Source organism: Homarus americanus, unplaced genomic scaffold (assembly GCF_018991925.1).
Source record: "Homarus americanus isolate GMGI-L3 unplaced genomic scaffold, GMGI_Hamer_2.0 scaffold48354, whole genome shotgun sequence".
Lineage (NCBI taxonomy): Eukaryota > Metazoa > Arthropoda > Malacostraca > Decapoda > Nephropidae > Homarus > Homarus americanus.
Window position 1 is genome coordinate 7,386,798 of NW_024723833.1, and position 20,397 is coordinate 7,407,194.

At 34.9% G+C, this 20,397-nt stretch overlaps 1 protein-coding gene across 2 annotated transcripts in view; it reads right to left on the bottom strand.

Annotated features, from left to right (window-relative positions):
- Nucleotides 1–12,617: 12,617 nt before the first annotated feature.
- LOC121863849 (nicotinate phosphoribosyltransferase-like) overlaps nucleotides 12,618–20,397 on the bottom strand; it is a 43,693-nt gene continuing 35,913 nt past the window's right edge. For both annotated transcript variants that reach the window (XM_042362733.1, XM_042362734.1), the window contains one exon: nucleotides 12,618–13,993. In XM_042362733.1, coding sequence (XP_042218667.1) covers nucleotides 13,916–13,993 — 78 coding nt within the window. In that variant the 3' untranslated portion in view covers nucleotides 12,618–13,915. The remainder of the gene's footprint in view (nucleotides 13,994–20,397) is intronic.

A 20,397-nucleotide genomic window follows, 5' to 3' on the forward strand; every position in this document is an offset into this window, starting at 1 on the left:
CCTGTCTGTCGTCGTATACGAGTGTTAAATCTAAGAGAAAGTCCTCTTCTGCCCCGTGTGAAAATACGAGATGTCTAAACCCCACTGAAATTACATTTCCTTTATGTAAAGAAATCAGACCATTTGATGAATGTATTGAAATAATTATCATATTAATATTTAATAATCTCATTAATCACAGGAGCAGGACCTGTCAATGACCCAAAATCCCTTTAGTCTAACCAAACTCCACGAGTGCCCCTTATTCGCCAGCAGCAGTCCCCCTAAGGAACGTCTCTGCCATTCCGTGAAGTTGCCACCAATATAATTCATGCATTGCAAGCTTAAACACTGATTATATTATAACCATGACCAACGAAAGTTTGTTTATCATTCTGAACGTTACTTTTGTGCCTGGCAGGTAATGTGTGTAGAATTGGGAGCTGCCCCAGAGGTAGCCATAGCCAGACACAATGTCAGATAGGCAACTGTATCTGTAATGGAGGTCCAAAACGAACAGGAGAGTGTTATTCTGGGTGTTGAACCTTGGATGTGATCTAGGTACTGACTCGGATGCACCAACACTGGTGTGGTGAAGTCGAGTTGTGTTGGTAGCAGTCAACCTGTATGTGTTACGTACTCTTGTATGTATTATTGTGGATGGGTTATCTATTTTTCTAACTATAAAGTAAGACCCATTGGTCAGTTTATATTTTGACTAAGTGTTAAAGTAATATTACCCAGTATTAATTGAACCTAAGTGACATTTCTTTAGTTGTGATTGATGGTTCAAGTTGTCACAGTACATGTATTAATATTTATTTTAACAAATAATAACCAAGTATGATATGTGTATCACCCTTCATTTCTTCTAATAATTGGTTTCCCTGAAAATAAGTTAGAATTCACGTGCCTAACCTTCTCATACCATGCTACACTACGCAAAGATTTATGAGGTTAATGATACTGTTATAATCTGATTAAAAGTCAGAGTGGTGGCAGCATTGATAAATAATTAACTAATTGAAACAATGTATATTAACATACAATGATGTGGTTTTCCCAGATAAACCCATTGAACAGAACATAAATAAAATAAGCTGGAATGAATGGTAAACAAAGTGGGAATAAGATAATTAGAAAACAACAGGAGTGTTTTCCCCCTTAAAACAGGCATTAAAAAATCTGGGTGGTAATGCAAAAGATATTTAGCCCCCTTACAGGTACACTGTATACCCATGCTTGGTGGTAGCAAATGCCAAGAAAGCTACACCAAATAATTTATAATGTCTGATATTTTTGTGTAGAAAATTTATTCCATTTCTGTAAGGCTGAATTTGCAGGGCATATCCTGAATTTAGTGGTCATAATTTACAAATTCCGTATGGGTGAATTTCCGCACCAAGTTTCCGTAACATGGGGGTACTTGCCTCTGTCTACAAAACATAATACTGTATATCAAACACCACAGGTTGTTTTTATAAAGACAGTATTTTACAAAAAGTCCAAGGAATTAATTGAAAACAAAAGAAGACAAAATTATCCTATATATATTTATTTGCATCATGTCAACAATATATTAATATATTTGCTCTGTTCACCAAGGAAAATCTTCCAGTATTATTTGCTAAGCTAGTACAGTATTAGTTACATTGTGAAACTACAATAAAATAAATTTAATATATAAATTCTTAAGTAAATGTAAAAAGCAAGCAGTGAGCAAGCTGCACAGCACCAACGTAGTACAGGTTGTACCTCTCTAGTCCGGCAACCTCAGGACCTGACCGGTGCCGGACCATGGAAATTCACCCTTTTCCTGGATAGATAGTGACTTGTGCTTATGCCTGGAAGCATTAGCACCACTTTCTCTGCATCATGGTCTCTTTGAAGACATATTGAAGGGTTAAATGTCGTATAGTAGCTTCTCAAATTTCGTGAGTTTTTAATTCTTAACGTATTTTATTGGAACACAAAAAATAAATAAATAAAAATTTTGACGGCGGAAACTTGAATTTCGACGGGTTTGAACGGCCCGCCAACGTGCATAATCGTGTAAACAGCGTCATTTCTCTTATGTACAAAAGATTCATTATTGTTTATTACTGAATGTCTTTTTTATTGAATTCATGTTTATGTGTGCAAATGAGCAATACAATTCATTAATAATACGTAGAATATTAAAACACACGAGGAAATGACACAGCATTGTATTCGTTGATTACAAAACCAGTGACTGACAGGTTCTACATATAAAACTGAAGAAAATAAGACCTTGGTTGTATCTGTAGTAAAATTAATATGGTTGTTTTAAGTAATGTTATTAATGTAAATAAATGGAACAATAGAAGTAGCTAACGATAATGGTAAAGAAAAAAGGGAGATCGCATATGTAAGTGCGCATGCGCACACGTGAAAACATATCATCATTACTTTACATAAGAATATGAAAGCAACACTTATTTACTGTTCATATATAAGTATTTTAATTAATGTTTCTGAATTTGTTTTTATTGAATTAATGTACGTGTGTGCAAAATTAACAATACAATTTATTAATAATACGTGGAATATTAGAGGAGACGAGACGGCTGCCGGCATTGTTTATGTTAAAGCTTATGAAACCAGTGACTGATTGGTTCTACATATAAAACTGAAGAAAATAAGAACCTGAGTTTAGCTGTAGTAAAATTAATGTAAAAAAATGAATATGGTTGCTTGAAGTACCTGTAATATTATTTAATGTTAATAAATGGAACAATATAAGTAGCTAACCATTAATGGTAAAAAAAAAAAGTGAGACTGCTCGTATGTAAGTGCGCACACGTGAAAATACATTGTCATTACTCTACATAAGAATATGAAAGCAACACTTATTTACTGCTCATATATATTGAAGGGTTAAATGTTGTACTCTGTATAGACAAGCAGAGAGAGAGAGAGAGAGCAGCGAACTGCCGGATGTAAACAAACCTTAATTTCCCGCGGCTTTTTTTTTTTTAAGGGGATTAGCCCACCCGGGAATAGGTCACTGACCCACATTGGGGCCTGAGGGGCAAAAATTTAATACTCCTGTAATAATAATAATAATAAGATAAAAAAAAAAAGAAAAAAAAGTTGCCTATCTACCTATTGGACAAACTAAAATCGTTCCGGACCACAGAATGCCGGACTAGAGAGGTACAACCTGTACTAAAATTAACCTAAAATTTTAACATCTTATACTTCCATATTTCAGTTAAAAAAATTGCTATTTGTTAACAAGAGCTGCACTTTTATTTTTAACCAAGCAGACTGGTTATAGAATGTATGCATTAACTGAAATGCTGTACTGTACTGTTGCAAATATTCTATTGCACCAAATATATTACAGCACTGTATTTCTAATGCACAATTGATAAAGTAGTGGCTATATTATGAAAATACATGGATTTGAAGGAGCTATCAATAAAAACAAGTTCAATAATATTATTATCAACATGTTTCCATTTTTTTTATATTTTACATTTGTTTCCCATCTAATTTATACATGTTTGTCCTTCCACTCAAACAAACCAAGGAACATGTTAAATCAATACAGGTATTCCTAAATAACGGGATAAAACAGATTGGCAAACAAGTTTTCTCCACACCATAAGACAGTTGCTTTCACTTTTCCAGGAGACTAAAAATTGGACGATTGCTCCTAAAATCCCCTTTTCTGATTGAAACTGAAGCCAGGACAATTTTGTAATACAGGTATTGTACTGTACTAGGTAACTTACCAAGGATCCTTCAATTCATCAGCCAGGGCATCCCAACTGTTTATCGAACTCTTTTCCCCGTGTCATTGGCCACAAATAAAGGGCACATGACACAGAATTTGTTTTGAAGAACTGAGGATTTGGTTAAAGGTGTGACCACCTTAGCAATAACCATTCATCATGATAAACAGGTTTCATCATCCATAAATTTGAACAAATCCAGGTCAAGTCAGCTACTATATGTGCTTCACTTAACACTGACTAGTCATAAACACAAGAGAGAAGGGAGGGTTTTTGTGCTGCCAGGCTTCAGGTTCTGTTAATGACAGATTTCTGGATTAATCCTCTATTTCTAGTTATCACCCACAGTTATATGACTTTCTTAAACTAAGTCTGCCAAAACTTAAGAGGGAGGAGTAAGTGCTACAAAATAAACCAACAACTCCAGAATTTGACAGCCATAAACCCTTTATGAGAGTTAATCCATTCTATTCACTGTCAGGAATTAAACATACCCTAACTCTCTTACCATAGAGATTGGATGTAATCCTAAGTTCTGTGGAATCTCCTGTGTACTGAAGGCTTAGTATACATTGTACTGTATCCACACTGTACCTAATACATGATAACTACTTTCACACCTTTTAAACAGAATTTGAAAAACAAAGAAATGCCAAAAGATCCCGGTATGAGGCTCATAAAACTGAGGATTAGGACACTAAGCTGTCTCCTTACATGACTTTTGTGACAAAGCAGAATAAGGAATTGGAAGAGGATCTGGACAAAGTTTAAACAGTAGAGGAAAACAGAAAGGAGCTATCAGCACTGCTATTCCATAAAAAGTATGAAGAATCCTCATAACCTCTAACAGTTTGGAAAAGAGAAGAAGCAAATATATGTTCCCAAATGACACATTCAAATGAAAAATCATCCACACCATAGGTGCTCTCTTGCGGGCACTAGGTTATACAATCACCTGCAATTTGGAAATTTCGACCATAGCAAAGGAATCTACTATAAGAACCACTCTTGGAGAATAAATCTAAGAATATGATTCTTTATCTAACACCAATTCAGACAGTAACGCCTTATTCGTTTAGACAATGAATCTACTTGAATGTAAGTGCACTTACAGCATAAAATTGTTCCCTACACACACACACACACCTAGGCCATGGTACATTCATGTGGAGGCAACTGTATCTGAAACTTGTAAAGCAGAACAATTTGCTCACTTATATATAAACAAGATGATGCATACATGAAGCTTCCAATAGGAAATTAAAAATGATAGAAGCTTGAATCTAACTGGAATGTTATTCAATAAATAGGTTTGTTGTCCCTAATATTCTACAGGTGTCTATCATAGAGTTCATGGCTGACAAAACTACAGCATTTTTTATGTGGAGTAGAGCTCTTACTCCCCCGAGAAAATGAAAAAATGGAGCATCATAATGTAGAAAACCATTACTCCATACACAGTATTTTGTTTAGTATCTCTACCACAGTAAGGTGTTACACTGAAGGAGACACAGACAGAAAGTATGGTAAAGTGTCAGATACTGTATGTGCATTAAATAAACATATATGGCTAACTTACTGAGGTTGATACACTACTATTATTCTATAACTGAAGTACACATTTACATTGATTATTTTTGTTAAAGATTAAATGAGTCAATGTTAACTATCTTTACTGACTCTTCAACTTTAAATACTGTATATGTAATAATAAAAGACAATTTTAATTTCTCAAACTGATTATGAAAATAAACATAATGTTTGAGTAATGACTGGGCAATCATTGGGTAGATCAATAGGTGCATTAGGTGTCACGAAAAGTATCGTGATATATGTATATACAGTATACAGTAATTGTAAATATTTCTTTATACACCTGACCCTCGCTTTACGCTATGGTAGTGTTCTGCGACAACATAGCATAACGGGAATCCACATATATGGGGAAAATTAGGATATGTTCCACAACTACTAAAAGTCGACAGATATGCTATAAAAGTTGTGGAAAAATCATTACAATACTCTAATGTGGGTTAGAATAAAGATAATATAATATACCTACTGTAAAACTATAAAATATAATATAAAACTATAAACTAAGACATATAAAGAGCATGGGTGTTTGTGTGGAAAGTGTGTGGAGCGGCTGACTCACCACTCCAGCCATGTCCTGTGATGTCTCTCACACACACACACACACACTGCCACATTTCACAACCATTTCTGGAGCATTAATGCTATAAAAGTTGTAGAAAAATCGTTAAAATACTCTAATGTGGCTCAGAAATTAAGATAAGATAAGATAATACAATATAATATAATATAATATAAGACTAGTATGCCATATCTTCTACAGAAAGCATAATAGGGAATCTTTTCTGCATAAAATGAATTATGGTTAGAAATAATGTCACCGCATAAACGTGAATTCTCATATAGTGAATGCTCATAAAGCGAGGGTACAGTGTACTAAGTATTAGAATATTATGTGTATAACCTAATAATCCCAGTTATTCAGATAAGCACACAACATGTGTTTAAATGTGCTGCGAAATGACTTGAGAGGAAAAGAACATAATTAACGGGAAGTTAAAATTTATATCTTCTAAACAACAATTTACTTAATTACCAAATTCAATAAAAACCTACTACATAATGAAATAATAAGTTTACCAAATACTAACAATTATAAACTGTAGTTTATGAGATAATTCAAATTAGGCTGAAGACATTTTCCCATGAATTTGAGCATGGGAGCAGATGAGCACCAAACCTTGGGTGGTAAAGACGAGCATCAACCTTCTTAGGGCAAGTACACAAAGAAAGCAGGTTACCCTCTTGCCTATTTACAATACCAACAGTCAGCGCTGGTAGGTGGACATAGAGGATGCAGGTATATCTGGGAGTTGTGGTCCAGCTGTCATACAGTAAAGATGTCTAGCTTGTCATCTGACGAAAATTTTTTTTTGCTCGATAGTGCTTAGGCAAAAGAAAAGAACTGAAATGCATGAAATTAATCGCAGTACAGAAAATTACGGTGAATATCGCCATCCTTTTAGCGAGCTAAAAATGGACCCTAATAGGTTCTTTTCAATACAACACACAGGCAATCAAAACCTCTACTTCCATGACAAAATATTAATAAAAACACCTCGCACAACTAGCACCGCCTCAACAACACGTCCACCCACGCAGTCAAGCGAGAAAAGAAATGTTTTGTTCATTCCAGTAAACTTGTCAGTGCAGCAACCAGCGCTGACAAACTTTGACATGCTTCTACTGTGTGCGGCCACGCTTGATAGCATGGTCACATTCATGACACTTGTCAACGCCTGTAACCGCATACAGCTTTCTTTGTGTTTTTACTCTTAGAAGAAAGTCCAGCACTAACCCTAACTAACTAGCCTCTAGATATTCTAATAACTTCTATCAACTACTGTACTGTATTTATATTCGCTATAATTGTATCAAGAAGCCCTCGAGGTCAGATGATTCCTTGGCTCAAAGTCATCAAGCTAATAAACCTATTACAGTATTTGTTATAGCTTAGAGTAGAATTTTAGACTATCAAATCCTGACTGTATTGTTACCAGTGCAAATGAGCAGGTACAATTCAGTTGGAACAATGTTTTGGCCAATTCATCTTATGGTGGTGCAAAAATAACACTCGAGTTATAACAGGTACAGTATTGAGATAGCTTATGACATCATCAGTTATCATTAACGGTTAGTAACTTGGTTTAAATCTTATAAACCTTTTGTTATTCACTTATACCAGGATATGCCTTTGAATTAGTGCATAGACTACTCCGTTTATAATTATTAAATAACAATCATATGTAATCTTTCAGAGTTTTGTAGTGTAGCCATGGTATGTTTCTGAACTACAATGGAGTTGGGTTCATATTTTTACTTTGCATATTACCACAGAATTTGCAGCCCTACCACCAAAGTGTACGAGTAAATTGTTATTTCAAAATTCCTGACATAAGCTACAGGGTCTTGAGTATTTGTATATGACAAAGTGCTACTTGCCTGCCTGAGTCAGTACTGAGAATTGTCTAGCAGGTGGAAAGATTTGGACACAAAAGATGTGATGCCTTCATCCCCAGAATGTATAAAAGAAATACAATTGATCAGTGAGCCCTGCAGAGGTTGGCTCACACTGCTACATTGTATAGTTAAAACATACGTTTAGATACACCTAAATTGTGAAAATTTGGAGAGCAATTGTTTTATACAAATTTCAAACATACTGTACTGTATAATGAACCTTAATCATTGATTCTGGGTCCAAAAACATCAGTAAGTAAGCACAGCCATGCATAAGACTAACAAATGACTTCACATTCAAAACATAATTGTTGAATAATGTGTACTCTATTGGTTTTAAAAGGTGGCAGTTTCCTGGTGTTCTTTTGTATTGCCATTGTTCGGGTAAATAATCAGAATGATATTGATGCTTTTGAACCATGTTACTGAGAACTAAATGAAATAATCAATAATAATTGACATGTATCAAAGATGTTTGTCACTTTGTTTAACCCAAGAATGGAAAGGTTGTCTCTTCTAAAGATTTAACTAGGCATGATGATTGTCTCCCTAAAGGTTCAACAGTGAAATGTAAAGGTTTTCTTACTACATATTCAACCAGGAAGAGAAAAGTTTTCTTCCTAAGAGTTTAACCAGAGACTTAAATAGTTGCCTTCTTGTGGGTCAAATTCAACTAAAAAGTTAAAATATTGCCTTCCTAAGATTTCAGCCAGAGTAAGCAGGTAGCTAGTACTGTCATCTACTTACAGGTTTGACCAAGTCAAAAATGTTGCTTGTCTTCTAGTTGGATTAAGAAATGAAAAGGTTGTCTCCTAATGAGTTCACCCAGAGGAAAGGATACTTGTCTACAGATTCAGTGAGAAGGATCTACTGGGTACATGCCTGAACCCGAGGGAGATGCTAGAAAGTGTTCCCTATACATGACTTGCCACACTGAGCTATACTAAAATAGCTAAGGATATGATCTCTGCTTTGTTTGCAGGTATACTATGTAAAAATTTTCTACATCATCTTATATACTGCTCTTTAAAATGAAAAAATAATTAAATAAATAAAAAAATAATAATAAATAAATATATCCTGCATATATTGTACTTTCTATATATTTGTTAATCCATCTATAATCAATGAACAACAAGCTATATTCAAAGGAGGGCATCTATCTATCTACCTATCTATCAATCTATCTATATATAGCAAGAAGTAAGAGAATATACAGACTCCCTGTTTGTCCTCCTATGGAAGTTTTCTTATTCACTATACAAAATATAAGAAGAATTGTGAAAAGCAATTTACTTATGTTAATCTTACATGTATGTAGAAGCATTTGCCAGATATGTTATGAAAAAATTTAATCTAAGGCAAGCATGTGTATGATACTAATTCCAAGTCCTAAATGTATCCACATAACTCTTTGTGCAATTATTATCCATAATGAAGTTGCCAACATCTCTTTATCTACAGCGACCAAACTAACTGAGGCTATTAAGTTATAATATACATTTCAAATTTCAGCCACACTGATTACAAGTCTGTGGCAACTGGATGGTCAAGTGGTGACCAAAGAAAAGAACAGTGATATAGAAAATGACAAGTATAAAACGGTGGATAAACTTAAAAATTAAGTAAGCCATTAAATGTTGAACTTCAACATATATCTGTCATATAATATCAGGACTCTATGCAGTTATTAATAGAATCACAATTAAGTAAACCTTATTGTACTAATAGGCAAATGGGAACTGTTTACAAAGACCATAATGATAAATTGCCTACTACTGTACTGGTCATTACAAGCATATATGTTCCTGTCATTATGAGTGAGATTATCACAACTAAATATTACAGAGATAAGTTTAGTATTGCTGCCGTTCCATGTCATACATACACCTTGGATATTGATGCTTCATATACAATACAGTGTAAGTAATTACCTGAAGAAAATAAAGCTAATGTTAATCATCATATGAAAGGATATTTCTTGGTTCACAGCAAATTCTTCACTGTCTGTTGAGACCCTCATAACTCCATCCATGGACAGAGGTAAAATTTTTGACTCGGTGTGACTATAAGTATTTCAAGTTAACCAATGAAGGTCTCAAGTCTGTTAACATCAATCTTCCTGCCTGCATAATTGCAAACACTGGTTTTTGTTGTGGTACAAAAAGTTGAATGAAATACAGTAACTAAAAATTTGATGTGGACAGTACAACTGATGAATTAATCTAACCTTCACAAAATTATGCATATTGACCTATTCATCTACAGATAAATTGCTGGTTTACAAGAAACTAAAATATAAGAACTCATCTTCACTTCAAGACATTCATTTAATGCTACTGGTGTTCACCCCTCAAGCATGGTCAGTACAGTATACCTAAGGCTATTACCATCACTTTGACCAGCACCAGTAGTGGACTCAAGAGTTGTGTTTCTCAAGCACTTCCTCACATTTATATTGATGGTTTGGAGTGACAAATGTCATATGTGAAAATATATATACCGGGTACTGTATACCCAAATCACATTATAATGGATAAATATTCCAAATAAAACTACAGTATACTGTACTGGCAAAAGTACTTGCGCAAATCCATCAATATTTTTTGTAAACCTGGTTTAAAAATTCATGTCTTATATTGCTCGTGCTGTACCATAATGTGGTCACAGCTTTGACTACTTACAAACCAGGTAACCCTCGTTTAACATTCAATCACAGAGATAATTCAGTTTAGCGATGTTAGACTTACTGGGAAAAATTTGGGAGGGAAGTCAGAAAAACTGGGGACTCTGTGCTCCAAGTGTGCATTATTACAATACCCTTGTACTCTAATGTGGCTTAGAAATAAAGAAAATATAATATAAAATTATAAAATAAGAAAAATGAAGAACATGGGTGTGTACGCGTGGGAAGTGAAAGTATGTATACTGTACATGTATTGAGGCAGTGAACTGTAACTGTGGCCAGCTGCACTCTTCCCCATGTGACGTCACGGCATATAGGCAAGTCACACACCTCTCTTCGGTGAGCTTGGTGACTGTCCAGCTGAACTGTGTAGTGTGTATATTGTACCAATAAATGTGAGGAATAAATACAAATAATAATATTAAACCAAAAGTAAAAATATTGTGTTGCCATTTGGCAATTGTTTCACAACACATGGGACACAAGACAGCGAACAGCTGAGAGATCCCCCACACCACTCCCCCTTCCTTCGCTCTGTGTGCTAACTCCCGAGCATGTAAGAAATGATTTTCCCTTTACGTTTTTGACTAAAAGATATTTTTTTTTTCACATTTTGTATGAATGATCGTGTGTGCATGTAACTGAGTAAAAAAAAAATGAAGGAAATTACATATGTCTACCTGAAATTAGAGTTGAGCAATAACATAGCTCACAGCTCAGCCTTACCCACTCTCGGTGCTACTCAGCGAGTCCACTGCCTTCATGAGCTCATGCACCCAATCACTTGCCACACATACACACATGCCCTAAATTTTTCTTATGTGATACGTAGTTTCATATTACAGTAAGTTTTCTTTATTTCTAAGCCACATTCTTGTATTGAAATGATTTCTCTGCAACCTTTATAGTTTCATTACATGTAACAATGGCAACATGCCATCTCCACAGATATTATTCCTCATTATCCCTTGTTTAGCAAATTTTGCTTAACGTTAGGTTTTCACGAACGCATCCCCATCGTTAAACGAGGGATACCTGTACATGACTCTTGACGTTTATCACAGATGTTTCAATAACAGAAAACTATAATTGGTATGGCCAGACTGATAACCACACTTGTCCAATCATATAAATATACATTTAAATTCACACATGCACAACTGCACATGGAATGCAAAATACACAAAAAAGTCTTTAAAACAATATGAATATAAAATACTGTAGTCACAGTTACAGTATTCTAATCCAAGACTTCCTTATCATACAAACTTGTTGCTCTGCTAAAAATATTATTCCTTCATTAAAACTAAAATCTTTTGGTAATAATTGATTTCACATAATTGTAGAAACCATTGTATTCACACAGAAAGGTTTATCTTAGGTTCTGGCGATGTGTGTCTACACAACTATAAACCTAAGATAAATGTCAAAAATTCTGTTTTGAATATTTCCCATGTCAGTGGGTATAAAAATCTGGATTAAAAAAAAATTGAAATAATAGTTGCCTTGTGTTTCAGTGAATATTAACATTAATCAAGATATGGTAAGGTGTACTGGTATATAACTACAATCTCCTATTAAATATTAAGTACTGGGTAGCACATATTTTTCTGTATACAGTATGGTCTCGATTTATGCGGATTTCCTTTACGCGGTTGGTCATTTACGCGGCACCTGGCCAGACCGGCAATTATTAGTTACGCGGTACATTCCATCATTTACGCGGGAAGCGGCGCAGGCAGGGTGCGCACTAGGTCGCCCAGTCAACAAAACATTACCGAGTTCTTCAACCGCCACCCACCACAGCCAGCCCAAGTCAGTGATGGTGAGGATTCGGACTTTGAGGGGCTTGACAAAGAGGCCCTGCAAGCTTCTGTGGTGGATAGTGATACAGGTGGTACAGGTGAGGGCCAATAATCTGCCCTCTGCCTCAGAACCAGCCCCCCATCCCCGTGAGCCCAGCTATCTCTTCTACTAACGTAAGTGTTAAAAAACCTAATATTATTGATATTTCTCTTAAATATTAATTGTGTGTGCATACCATCATAAAATTAAAATGTTATTTTTACTACAACGTACGTATTGTGTCGGAAAAAGGGGTAGTCTGGGGGGTCGGCCCAGTCTCTATTTCAATTAATCCCATATGTTCTGTTATTTCGTTTACGCGTTTCCCGTTTTACGCGGACCTCCACGGGTTTAAGTGACCGCATAAACCGAGACTATACTGTAATAATATGAAAAAAAATTATGGTTGTTATAACTGAACATTTAATTAAGAACTGCTTATACCAATGCAATAGCATAAAATAACCTTTTTTTTGTACCTTATTTCAGTGCCAGAATATTGCTGAACTAAATTTGTGAGAGCAAGAATATGAATTTACTATTAGAACAACTCACTCTCTTCTCCTTACTCCCTGTGCCATTAGCTTCAATATCAAGGAAAAATGAATCATTGGTAGAGGACCACAGATCTTCTAAAATCAATGAGTACTCAATTCAGCACTCACTCACCATAACAATTTCCCTGCTTTCTATGAATCTGCATATAACATCAAATGGATCCAGGTTGGTGGATGTTAAGGGCATTGTTACCATGAAAATGGTTTATGATACTGTACTCTCAAAAGAGACAAGTCTATTCAGTGGAAAGAATTAGTTGAGTAGTATCATGACTTGTCAAAGTCCCAGATCTTAAGGCAAACTGATTTCTAATGCCTCATTATTGAGCAATGGTGGTGGTGGGAGAATAAACAATCTTCAGACTACCAGAAGTTAACATGACCTCAGTGTTTACTGTGAAAACCATAAAAGCCTGGGTGTGCACATTCAAGGGCTGCAAGGAAATGGCACCTTATTATAAAATATACACTTTGACAAAACAACTGCAATACCCAATACATATTATCCTCTTCAGCTGTGTTGTACCAGCAGCAGAAGAGTAAGCTAGTGGGTGCCAAAACAGTGTTGTTTAATCCAAGTTTTTGTTTTGTAATGTGGTTTGCTTTTCAAAGTTTCTATTTCTGTGAAATCTTTCAAATGTGAACTTAAAGGCAACTTTCACTAATGTCTCATCTTGACAACATGTTTGCATAATGTCAGTGAATGAAAATAAAACTATAAATATTGTTTGCACAATAATTAAAAATGATTCCCACACACAGTATTCTATAAAAAAAAAATCTATTACAAAAGTAAGTTTCTAATTACTAGCACTAAGGGACCATAGTCCTCAGAGTTATGAATTAAAAGTTTCTCTAAGGCATTCAATAGTTCATGATGAGAAGTATTCAGCAAATCAATGCTACATCATTTTCAAAATTTACGTATGGAATATGGCCCAAAAGATGTAACTTAGCTCTGATTTTAAGACATTCAGTAATTTAGTGTTGTGACTACAGGCAGCACATCACACTGCCATCATCATGTATAACAACTAAAACAGCTCACCAATGGGGGCATTCTGAAGCCACAGGTCATGAAGGAAATTGTACAAGTCGTCCGTAACTCCAACCTAGAAAAGAAAACATTACACACATATTGTTTAACTTTAAGATTAAAATTTTTAATGAGAGGTAATTAATAATCTGAACATATGACTGTTTTTTCAGGACTTCAATTCCTAATTAAACAACAAGTGGAATGATAAATTATATAAAATGAAGCTGCTGAAAAAGCAGTTACATAAATACTGTATTACAAAATATAAAAACAAAAACAAAGCTAATCATCAACATCAATTAGAATACAGTAAGTCCTTGTTTAACTTTACCCCCAACAACGTTGTTTCGTTATAATGTCGCTACTCTTTAGATGCCCATGATTCGGACAATGTCCCGCCGATTCGGTATAACGTTGTCACGGACTACTTTGTACAGCTCATCACCCTCTCTCATCTTGGCGCGCTACGTTCTCTCGTAGAGCATCACAGCGTCCCTAGTCTTTGTTGGGCTTCCACAGTATACGTGCATGCTTAAGTGTATTTGCTCTAAATACTGTAATGTATCCATTTGAAATGGCTTCCAAGCACCCATCAAGTGCTAGTGATGCTGGTGTTGTGAAGAAGCAACGTAAGTCCATTAGCCTGGCTACGAATATGGAGGTTTTAAATCGCCCATCAGTGAGTACAATACAAAATGATTTAGTTATTTATCTTTTTGCATGTATAAAATATATACTATTTTCTATTTAAATTCCATTCCATTTATGTAATGTATTCTATGGGGCAAAGGGAGACTGGGGCACGTAACTCCTGTATTTTATCTATTTCTTATGGGGAAAATCGATTCCATTAATTTTGTTTCCATTAACGTCGCAGTTTTCAGGAGCGGAACCACGACGTTAAGCGAGGACTTACTGTACTGTACTTCTAAGTGCATGTGCATGTGTGTGTGTGTGTGTGTGTGTGTGTTTGTTTGTGTGTGCATGAGTTGCAATAAATCTCATGAGTGAATGAACTGAAAATTCAGTTGTGAACATTTCATCCCTAAGCATTTTAGCCTTACGTATTTGGTTAAGTTAGAAATGGTCTTGGCAACATGATATAAGCATCAAACTAAATTATGTGATGCTTCTTCTCACATGGTTTTGTGATATCTGGGGTTTTCAATTTTTTACACTTACGGCTATAAAGTTTCATAAAATGTTCGCAGCTTCACAAGAACCATATTTACCTGACCATGATTTCCTTTTTACCACAAAGTTTTATGTTTATAGTGTACTGAGATAAGTTTCACAAGTACACAGCTGCACATCACACTTTTCATCTTCCCTGTGCCTAAGGCCTCACAGGAAAACATCTTGCACCCCCACAAGCTGCTAGAATGCCACCAGAACACAAACCATTATTCATATACCATTCCCAGAATTCCCATGGCTTTAAGGGTCTTAGCCACCATACCCTACCTGTTCATTGGAAAGCCAATAAAACGCTATCAGTATTTCAGGAATGCAACTTTTCCATAATCTCCCAACAGTTGCCAGGTGAACATATCTAATTAAAGTAGAGCCTCAGTGAAATTTTTATGCTATTTTGGTTTGTTAGTTTTGTGTTTTATTTTAAATCAAATTGTTAGGTTTATGTTTTTATCTTTAGTTACAAGAAATATCAATTGTGAAATTGGATGAAACAGTACAGAAATGACAAAATTGCCCAAACTGAAGGACCCAATTCTAGCCATATAGCTTTAAAACCCTGAATGATTCTTATATGTTCAACAACTGACATAATGGACAATGCAAGAAACTTCTAAAAGTACATATACAGATAACATGAAAATCTGCTGTCCTACAATTCCAAAACAAAGTAACCCCCTCTCAGGATCTTAACTAGTCCCTCAATGGCCTAGGGGCAAACACCTCATCTTGTATATTAAATATTCCAGCTTATTTCACGTGATGATTAAACACCCTATTGCCAACCTGACCTAACCTAACTTAATACTCCCAGGTAGCATTAGGGTGTCTAATCATCACGTGAAATAAGCCTCCTGTGATTCAAATTATCTAGTAAAAGATAAGCTGGTCTACACAGCTGGATATACTTTTCACAGTGCTCGGTGGTTCTGACCCATAATCAATGGGTCACAAGCAAAGAAACACCCTTGAAATGCAAGATAAATGACTGCATAAATGCAGTATGCACCCAACATAATCCAAAATCACAAAATAATAATCTGCTATCTTTCGTATCAGAAAAAAAATGCAGTGTACACTTTGTATTGTGGGGTGATTGGATCTGGAAAGTTATTGCTGCGTTTTAGCATCTTATAGCTATTGTTAAAAAATCAAATGAATGAATCAAAGTGCACATGTAATGCTCAGCAGTATATCTGTTAAGCCTTCTGCTTTTTAGGGTCCTTTCTTACCAAGTGGTTATCCTGTAGAAGCCCAGAATAAAAGTGAATAACATTCCAGTCTTGGAAATATTTAAATTCTAAAACTCGGTTCAATGTCATGAGTCTTGGCCCTGGCCCTTAGGCTTCAACCTGTAGATTTGTTGACTACATATATGGATTTGCCGTACTCTAATACAGGTATGTAAACAAACTGTACACCTATGTACTATTTGTCACTTACACCCAACTCAGAGAGTGAGGGATACAGCAATCAAGCTGTCTGTGTAAGTTTGTGCCTGTGCACTTGTATTTCTGAAGACAATTTGAACATCAATCTTCTACTTTATGTAACTAGTAAAAGTAAATACAGTACAGTATATGAAGTTTGTTCTTTAAGTTCATCCATGTGTGAGCCAAGGTCAATCAAAATTTGGAATTGATTAAAAATCCTATTACCATAAGTAGTTATGTCCCTCAAAGTCTGAATGAGATAGGTCAGATGAATTTGATGTCATCTAAATGTCATCTAAACTACACATTTAACCATACACAAACACCATCCTATCTATGCCCTCTCTTGTTTCACAATTAAGTAACTTATTCATAACTCACATTCAAACCGTAATTTTATATACAGTCAACCCTCGCTTTACGTGGTCCCACATTCCGCGTTTCCACGTTTACGCGGTACCCTGCCGAAACCGGAATGCTCACATTCCGTGGTGCGTGTACCCCTTTACGCGGAGAGCGGCTGGCGAGCCGCGCCATTTTTGGATCCAAACCTCCCGCCATCCGCCATGTTGTGTAAGCGGCGTGAGCAGGGTGCGCACAAGGTCGCCCAGTCATCAAAACATTACCGAGTTCTTCACCCGCCACCCACCACAGCCAGCCCAAGTCAATGATAGTGATAATGATAGTGATAGTGAGGATATGGACTTATATGGACTTTGAGGGGTTTGACAAGGAGGCCCTGCAAGCCTCTGTGGTGGATAGTGATACAAGTGATACAGGTGAGGGCCAATAATCTGCCCTCTGCCTCGGAACCAGCCATCTTTTCTGCTAATGTAAGTGTTAAAAAACCTAATATTATTGATATTTCTCTTAATTATTAATTGTGTGTGCATACCATCATAAAATTAAGAAGTTATTTTTACTACAACGTAGGTATTGTGTCTGAAAAAGTGGAGTTTGGGGGTCGGCCCGGTCTCTATTTCAATTATTCCCATATGTTATGTTGTTTCACTTTACGCGTTTGTCACTTTACGCGGGCCGCCGTGGGTTGAATTAACAGCGTAAAGTGAGGGTTCACTGTACCTGTAGTTTTGAGGACTCCTCCCCTGAAATTGCAAACCTAAAATAACTGCTGTAGCTTAAACCTCTCTTCCTCTGAGAAGCAAATAAATAATTAATTCAGATATAAAGACACTAGAAATTAGTACAGGTACTCTTACAACTATAAACAGTCGGCTTAAAGATTTAAAAGATAACAGATTTCCTACCTAAGTAAAAGTTAAAACTAATTTGCTAAATAAATAACACCTACTACTAAATATCCCATTAAATGTGATGGTGGGCTCTCAGGCAAGTAGTAGTGTGTTAGCTAGTTGATGCTAGTACAGGTGTAACATCTTGTCAACTTTGCCTAACTGCTGGACTGAGCCAAGATTCCCAAGTTGGGATACTCCAGGACTACATCTTAAATATATTTTTGGTACTTACAAACACATGAGTGCATTCACTGACTGGCTACATTAAGTATATTTAATAATATTCAGATACTGAAGACAACATTATCAATCATAATACTGTACCCAGTTCAAGTTGTTTCAACATTCCTCATTCCTCAGTTCTAAACTGATTTTATAACATTTTACAAGAATCATTAACGTTTCAAATTAATTATACAGTACAGTGTACTATTTTTCTTAGCACAGTGTACAATATTTAGTGTTCCATTTTCAATAATCAAAATATGGTATAACACAATGAAAGCTCCCAGAGTAATTTGGTCATCATGATTTTCAGTTGTCCAGGGCATTTAACGAGTCTGTTCATGTATGATCGTCTTCGCTGGTCACTGTATACCTCCTTCATAAAAGATGTCTTCAGTACTAAACATAATTTTTTTTAAATTTAATCTCATGAGCTTACTGCTTTAAATGGTGAATCTTGAGGACTTCTTTCTACCTACTGCAGTCAGCATATTTTTATGATCTCAGAAACACCATCCCCGATTACCAAGTTAAAAAAAAAGTCCAACACCGTGGCCTAATTTTCTCTACACATTCTCCAAATAGCAGTGTTTGAAATAATTCCAAGGTAAGTCTATATGGTTGTATGGATATCATTTATGAGAAGCCCAGTGAACCTTTTGCATTGCAAATTGTAAACATTAAGTGAAACACAAGGGTGAAAATTTATGAGAGAAAGGAGAAAGGACAAGATACTGTATTAACAGAAAATAGAAAACAAACAGAAATATCAGAATTTGAACATAAAAGAGAGACATAAGCAGGAAAAACAGAGATTAGGAGAAGGGGAATCAGTGAAGGATGGAAAAATACACAAGAAAAGCCCGAGGTGTGCAGAAACAAGGAGATTTATTAATGTATAAGAAATTAGTATTTATTATGGGACAGGTGAATTTAAGAACATGTGTGTGTTATGGATTACAATGTTAAGATCCAGTGGATTCATAGAAAAAGGGGGGGGGGGAGGTAGGAGAATGAAAAATCATTTTAACATTCTCTCATAGTGATACACTTTCATACACAATACTGTATGTCCATGTAAAATAAGCACAGAATGATAAATATGGAAAATTTTCTTACAACAAGCACTGGAGGTAAAGATTCATTGTACAGTGCTGCTATGATCTTACAGCCCACCATCACACTACATGACAAATGCCACACCATAACTAACCTAAAACTTGTCATGACAACTGTCCCACTCTCATGACACTGTCCATGCATTTCTGAAGCATCACAAATACATTAACACTTTTTTATGATTGTTAGCAACACAATTGGCTGCCAAAACTTTGAAGAAAATAATGTCCATTAAAGCAAGACTATTAAGACAAAGAGATTAGCTAAAGCAAAGCTAAAGTAGAGTATTGTGGCAAATATTATAAGGTGCATAATTAACTATGGAGAGACATGCTCCAGACTCCACTAATTCTAAGCTTGATACGTCTCTTACCAAAACTGTCTTTACATATTTGTGCGATGGTCTATACAGTAGTCCATTCTGTGAGCAGGAAATCAAGTGTTTTAACAAAATCTCTTCATGGTTAAAGATGTCAAATATTAATTTGAATGGAAATCTATACAGTACTGTACTTGTCAGAAATGCAAGGATGCCATGCAAATAACCATTCTAACAACAGAACTGTCAAATTCATTAAAGAACACCTGAAATATGGTTTAACTTCATTTTACTGCTATTATTATAAACAGTGATATGGAATAAGTAATGATGCACCAAGAAGTGGGTGATAGATACAATGACAAATCCAAAGAAAATTCAAGAAAAAAAGTATATATATATATATATATATATATATATATATATATATATATATATATATATATATATATATATATATATATATATATATATATATATATATATATATATATATATATATATATATATATATATATATATATATATATATATATATATATATATATATATATATATATATATATATACATATATATATATATATATATATATAAGTAAATCACTGTAGGTATCTAGGCATATGCTCACCCCTGAAGATGTGAATTACACCTAAAGCCGAACTTGTGTTTTCTTTCTTTCCTTGTGGTTATCAGCATATATATATATATATATATATATATATATATATATATATATATATATATATATATATATATATATATATATATATATATATATATATATATATATATATAAAAACACACACACACACACAATTTGTGAAACTTATCAGACTAAATATACTCTTAACTATAACCTAAGGGTATTCTCCCAATGGCTTCTAGAGACAATAAGCAATTAACATTTTTCTTTTATGAGTTAGAAGTAC